Source organism: Echinops telfairi, unplaced genomic scaffold (genome assembly GCF_000313985.2).
Source record: "Echinops telfairi isolate 266 unplaced genomic scaffold, ASM31398v2 ScPeMD7_2;HRSCAF=8, whole genome shotgun sequence".
Taxonomy (NCBI): Eukaryota; Metazoa; Chordata; class Mammalia; order Afrosoricida; family Tenrecidae; genus Echinops; species Echinops telfairi.
In genome coordinates, this window is record NW_022103898.1 from 78,407,643 (window position 1) to 78,414,833 (window position 7,191).

At 37.8% G+C, this 7,191-nt stretch overlaps 1 protein-coding gene across 1 annotated transcript; it reads right to left on the minus strand.

The window, feature by feature from the left end:
- Positions 1–2,608: 2,608 nt before the first annotated feature.
- Positions 2,609–3,598, minus strand: LOC101643585 (olfactory receptor 6C2-like). Its single transcript, XM_004700851.2, has one exon. It carries the CDS (start codon positions 3,593–3,595, stop codon positions 2,609–2,611), a length of 987 nt encoding a protein of 328 aa, XP_004700908.2. The 5' UTR covers positions 3,596–3,598.
- Positions 3,599–7,191: the final 3,593 nt, after the last annotated feature.

Below are 7,191 nucleotides of genomic sequence, written 5' to 3' on the forward strand. Positions count from 1 at the left end.
AAGGGGTGGTGTTTAGTCTGTCAATCAGGTCTCAGCTTGATGACCTCATTTGGAGCCGCTAAGGAGATAAATAGCTTGCTGGAAGCAGAAGACAGACTCACTCCCTGGGAGACATTGCAGCTGACAAGACACATGGAACTACGCTAGTGCCCTGAGCTGGAGAGGCCACGTGGAGACCCCTGCCAGTGCTGAGATGCTTACAACACCCTTGGATCCACAAGACTTCCCACCCACTGGTCTGCAATCTTCCTGCATTTAATATCATTGTATGTGTTTTGTGAATCTGAAGAGGACTTTTATAGATTGGCATTGGACATATGGGGTAATATCAGATTTATGGACTTGATCTGGACTGTGTTGACACATTTTCTCAATATTCAACTGCTCTTGTATATAAAGCTATTTCTTATATATATATGAGTGTCTATGAATTTTGTTTCTCCAGTCTACCCAGATTAACACAATGTATTTTTATTACATTTTTATCACTTTCATATTAAATATGTTGGTAGACTTTTTCAATTTCTGCATCAATAGATTCAGTGCTTGGTCCATTAATCTGAATAATAGTTATATTGATTGGATTTCCTTGTAGGTAGATAGACATTATCGTATCATTTAAAACTTTGACTGCAATGCCATTCCTCTTTGTGTCCTTCCTGGCACAGTGAACCGTATCATTTTCTGATCCAAAATGGCCAATTCCAGTCCTTTTAAGTTCCCTGATGCCTAGAATATTGATCTCTTTGTGTTCCATTTCTAACGACCTCTAAATTTCCTAGGGTCATGCTTTGTACATTTCTGGTTCTGATTATTAGTTGATGTTTGCTACTGCCCCTTCTCATTAATGTCCCATCAGCAGATACAGGTCCTGAAGGCTTTCCCCCTGCATAGTTGACTCCACACATGCCATTCACATTGACTCTGCATTGAGAAGGCAGTGCTTCCTCAGTCATGTTTTGGTGCCTTCTTACCTGGGCACATGGAACCGTAGTGGAAGGCAACCTGCCTAGAGGCTTTAGTATGGCTGAACTTTGGCCACAGACATTTTTTGTTTGTGATATGTAGCTTGAATTGGAGGATTACTCTTACAAGCTGTATATTATATTGTGAATTCTTGCCAGATCTTCCAGTAATTTAGTGAAATCTCAGGTAGAGGCTATGGCAATAGAGAAGTGGCAGCTGACCGATGACCGGAACAAACTTTCTCAATGAAGCTTGAAGTCTCAAGATTACACAGAACACTTTTCTTGTTCCTGTTCTCTTGCGATCACATTTTTATCCATTTCAAATTGCTCTGCATTTCTATTGATTGATAATTTGGCTTTTAAAACTTTCATATCAATATTACTATGGTACATTGCCTAAATCCAGTAATTAATTTAATTTATTATGGAGACTATATTAATGTGAATGTATTAAAGTAAATTCCATGCAATTTTTATCTTTGTATAGTGTCTAAGATATATAAATCTTGTCATTTAACTCCTGGTAGGTGTTTCTTGAACTGTCTCTGAAGTCATCTTTATGCCTCTCTGGAGAACCAAGGACATGTATCAAACAAGAAGATCCTTTAAAATTCAATGAGCTGGTTTTAAATTCTTGTTCACTTTTTAAAGCTTCTTTTTGTACATTAATAATGATAATTATAAAATAATGTGTAGTATATTCTGGTTTATTTACATTGTAAATTGCCTATACAATCTTGGATTGCTTTATCACTCTTGCATTCAGAAATAAAAACATATCAGAATATTTAAAATGAATGATTCTTTTCTTTACTATTTTAATCATAGATCAACGAAAAATATTACCTTTGTATTTTTATCTTCACATAACAATTGTTAGTATTCATTGCTTTAAATATTAAATTATCATTGTACACGAAAAATACATAAAATTTTTTTTGAGCAAAACAAAAATTATTAAATTCAACTTAGTTCTTGATGAATTAAATTCTTTATCTATCACTTTCCTGAAAATCCATTTGCTCTCCTGTCAAAGGCCTGTTATCTGCTTATGTTGTCAAAAACAGTAAATAGCTAAGGGGATGTTTTCGCTGTAACCAACCCAGACTGTAGAAGGTATACATCCAAATGAAAAAAGAAACAAACAAACAAAATAATTCACTCCCATTGAGCTGATTCTTACCCACAGTGACCCTATAGGACAGGGTAGAATCTCCGTGAGTTTCTGAGACTGTAACTGTTTATGGGAGTAGAAAGCCTAATATTTCTCCTACTGAGTGGCTGGTGGTTTTGAACTGCTGACCTTGCTGTTAGAAGCCCAAAGAGCACTGATTATGACACCAGGGCTCCTTATACATCAAAAGGAAGTGGGTTTTAATGATACAACCATCTAAAATGGTCTTCAGAATTATTTTTTCCTGCTAAAATTTAAAACAAAGGCTAACTCCATAAAAAAACCGCACCTCATTAAAGTATTGCCTCATTATCTAAAATTTCTTAGGCAACCAAGAAACTTTCACTTAAGCAAGAAAACTCTAGAGCTAGAGTCTTGCTGTTAATTCTTATTGGTATCTCCAACCCCAAGATAGAAGGGAAAATTAAGAAAAATTATGCTCTGCTACCTAAATTTCATTATATCGCTAATGCTTTGAGAGGAAAAAAATTCTTTTGATTAAATCATTAAAGGCTTGCTTGACTTGTTTGTTCCTCAGGGTATAAATAAATGGATTTAACATGGGAGAAATGGATGTAGTTAGTATTGTTACCCCTTTATTAGTGCTCATTTCATCTTTTGCTGAAGGTTTGACATAGACAAAGATGCAGCTGCCATAAGTGATGGAAGCCACAATAATGTGGGAAGAACAAGTAGAAAAAGCCTTTTTCCTTTGTTGAGCAGAAGGGATTCTTAGAATTGTTTTGATAATATATATGTAGGACAAAATCACACATATGAAAGTGATAACAAAGATTACTACAGAGCAAATAAGAACCATTTGTTCTAGGAACCATGTATCTGTGGAAGAGATTTTCAGAATAGAATTGACATCACAAATAAAGTGGTCAATGACATTAGAATCATAGAATTCCAGTTCCAGTCCCAGGATGAGAGGTGGGACTATAAGCAACAAAGTGATCATCCAGCAGCCTAAGACAAACCTTTGGCAGACCCTGTGGTTCATGATGGTCATGTAGTGCAGGGGTTTACAGATGGCTACATATCGATCATAGGACATAGTGGTTAGGAGGAAAATACCGGTTATTACAAAAAGGTCTATAAAAAATGTTTCACTTATGCAAGCATCATAGGTAATGGTCCTGTCACCTGTTGATAAGCTGTATAGAAATCTTGGAATGCAGGAAGAGGTGAATGAGATTTCCAAGAAGGAGAAATTTTGGAGAAAAAAGTACATGGCAGTTTTAAGGTGGGAATCCACTAATGTGAGGATGATGATGGTCAGATTTCCAGTTATGCTCAACATGTAGCTGATAAATAGAAATATAAAAATTAGAATCTGCAGTTGTGGGTCTTCTGTCAGTCCTAGGAGGATGAATGTGGTTATGGCCGTGTGGTTTTTCATCCCTGAATCCTGACTTCCGCTTAATCTGTGCGTAAAACTGAGAGACATGATAGGGGATAAAAGATTCGTGTAACAGAATAATACCATTTGATATTTTATTTTTTATTTCATTTTTCTTTCTTTCTTTAAAAAAATTACTTCGGTTATAATCAGCTCTGTAAATGTTGAATTAAGTTTCCAAATTCACTCTCTGTGTTTCTTTCAATGATTTGCAATAAATTCTTGATATTTTATTATTTTATTTCATTTTCTTTCTTAAAAAATCCCATATGTTATAATCAGCTCTGTAAGGATTGAATTAAGTTCCCAACTTCACTCCCCATGCTTGTTTCAATTGTTTGCAGTAAACGTCTCTACTTTCCACTTTCATTTTATTCAACTATTTATGATATTGCATATGAACATGCCTTCCCACTGAGAATATTATTGTTAAGGGTAGTGGTGATGTCTTTAAAGTTAAATAAAATGTAGCATTTTTATGTGGCAACACCAAATCACTCACCTTCTTTCTCAATATGCTCTGAACATGCGGATTGCATGATAGTCCCACGATATTCACTTTGTGTTTTTGTTGTGCCTTTCCTCTTCTTTAAAGTTATTTTTCCCCTTTCACCTTTATAACATTGAATTTCCCCAGACTTCTGGAGTTCTTCTCTTCTGCTTCTATAGTCTTTTTTCATGTGTATTCCAAGAAATCTCATGGCTTCCATTTAGCATTTAATTTTCAATAATTCACAATTCAGACCCAATCTTTCAGGCTTAGATGGATGCATCTGGAGGTTTCAAATTTCTTTCAAATTATTATATTGAAAATGAAAATCTACATCCTCCATCACTCTTAACTCCTTTTCTGACCCCTTGTTTGTTACACGAAAACAAAAACTCCAGCATTTATAATCTTATATTAGCAATAGAGAATCCCTGGTTGGTACAAATGACTAGCACCCTTTGATGCTAACTAAAGGTTGGACATTTTAGCATACCCATAAGCTCCTAGAAAGCAATTATCTGGCAATCTTTTCCCAAAAATATTCCACTGAAAATCCAATGAAGCCCACTTCTACTCTAACATACATGGGGTTTCCTTGAATCAGAGTAGATTTAACAGCAGCTTTTATTGTTAGTATAATCCAGAGCTCTAAGTGTATTCTTTATTTTAGTCCTATCTTGGAATTCTACTCAAACTGAAGATAGTTCATTTCATTTGCTTTTTAATTCTCTTGAAATTGGTCATCTTATTTCTCTCCTTTTTGTAAATTGGTGGTGATTGTATTATGGAGTGTGGCTCTAGACCACATTATGCTGTATCACAAGTATTATGGCCTATTAGTTGTGGTAATTACATAATCTGATGTCAGTTTGGGACGTGAGAGGATTAAGGGTGAAGTCTAGTCTGTCAATAGAGTCATAGCCAATGAGGCCTCTGTGTGGGCACGGCCTTCTCCTGAGGATTCTGGGAGCTCCGGTATTTCCTCCTTGGAGGCAGGAGACACTTCTCTCTCTCTGCTCACTCCCAGGAGACATTGCAGCTGACAAGACACATGGAACTACCCTAGTGCCCTGAGCTGGAGAAGCCACATGGACCTACTCTGGTGCAACCAGACCTCTGAAGCCAGAGAAGCCACCGAGAGACCCCTGCCAGCGCTGAGATGCTTACTATGCCACTGGATCCAAGGCTTTCTACCCACTGGCCTGTGATTGTCCTGCATTCAGCGTCATTGCATGCATTTTGTGAGTCTGAAGAGGACTTTATCGATTGGTATCAGACATAAGGGCTAGACTGGACTGGGTTGTATGCTTTCTGAATGTACACTTACCCTTTATATAAAACTCTCTCTCATACATATATGAGTTTCTATGGATTTGTTTCTCTAATCTACCTGGACTAACACAGTAACCATTTCACATGGACTACCTGCCGGAAACATTTCGTATCTAATCATTTCTAAGCACTCCCTACTTTATTCTGATTCTGATCCTGCTTTCAGTTTTCCTGTTAAGGTTCTTCAGAGGAGTGTCTTTCAGTTCTAATTTGTTACCTCCCTAGGTGTTTGTCACGCTTTATTCATAATAAAAGATGCAAAAATGGTTGAAATCTTGTTTAAGTCATAGATATAACTGGGGGACCCTAAGATTTAATTCCTGATTCCCGCCCCCCCCCGCCCCGCCCTCATTAAACTTATAGAGATTCTTAGATGTACTTGATCTTCAAACTGCTCTGAGTTCTTACTTGTGCCATAGTCTAGACCCCAACTTAGGGGATTCGTGTGTATGTGTTGGTGTGTGGATATTGTGTTGTTTTGCTTTTACATTACACTGTACCCTAACCACCAATTCCGATTTAATTGCACCACTTGAATGAAGGCAGCTTTTCAATCTGACTGCACTGTGCTCACAGAAGAAGTAGCTGTCATTTTCGTTTCCCAGGAAGGCTGCTTCAAAATACTCGTCATAACACAGTCATATGAGAGAATGTTCTGGTTCTTAGGTGCTGCCAAGCCCTTTTTTACTCATAACAAACTCGAAGGACTCAAATGACAGAGAAGAACTGCTCCACCGTGTTTTCTTGGCAGTGACCTTGGAAAGGACCCCTGGGAGCCTGTGGTTAGAAGAGAGACTGCTAACCTAAAGGAAGTTGGGGGAAGGTCCTCGCTGCTCTTTAGGAGAAAGGTGTGACAGTCGGCTGCGGTAAAGATTACAGCCAATACAACTTTTGGACTGTTTCTAGAGTCCTGTAGGCTTGCTAAGATTCAGAATAGACTATGGCAATAGAATTAATATGGCTTGATTTAACCGTTTTTTTTATCTTAAATCATTTTATTAGGGGCTCATGCAACTCTTACCACAATCCATACACATATCAATTGTGTAAAGCACATTTGTACATTCATTGCCCAATTTAACCTTTAAGAACCCTCACCTCTAGGTTTTCTCCTATGCAGCCACTAAATGGGGTCAAACCATCAAGCTTCCGGTCCGCAGCACAGCACAGATCATTTGCACCACGAGGTCTGCTCAGTAAAATTCTACAACCAGCTTATTGCAGCGCAGTCGATTCTGAGCCCTGGCGTCTCAGGGTTATGCGCGCAGTTGACAACCACAAAGGTGGTTGTTCTAAGCCACCGATTTCCCCCTCAGGGTGGGGGGGGGGTTGTAGCAGAATGCTTCCATCAAGGTTATAGTTTGGAAACTATATGAGAAAGGTCTATTCTGCTCTACAGGGTCGTTATGAATAAATGAAAGTTAAAAACTTAATTTTTTGATAAGGAAGCCTCACTTCTCTGTGATTGTTACTCAGTCAATACCAGTTAACAATGCTAACATATCAGAGACACATTTTTGTTCTCAAATTCATCAATAAATTGAGAAAAAAATAATCCTCAGTGATTCCAAAATTGATTGGCTACCTTGTATTTTTCATTTGCTACCCTAAATACACGTGGGAATCAACACATTTTGTTACTGGGGTTCTACTTTACACCTACTTGTATTTATTCCAAACAGCATGTCTCTGCCATCAGTTCAGGGACACAGACACGGTCAGTTGTCCACTTGACTTTACCTCAGTCCCAAACCAAGCTCACTGTCATCAAGTTAATTCTGACTCATGGGACCACGTAGGATGGGGTAAAACTGTCCCTATG

Bases quoted from the DNA above. Each gene is read 5' to 3' on its own strand.
- LOC101643585 (XM_004700851.2), bottom strand. From the start codon at position 3,595: ATGTCTCTCAGTTTTACGCACAGATTAAGCGGAAGTCAGGATTCAGGG.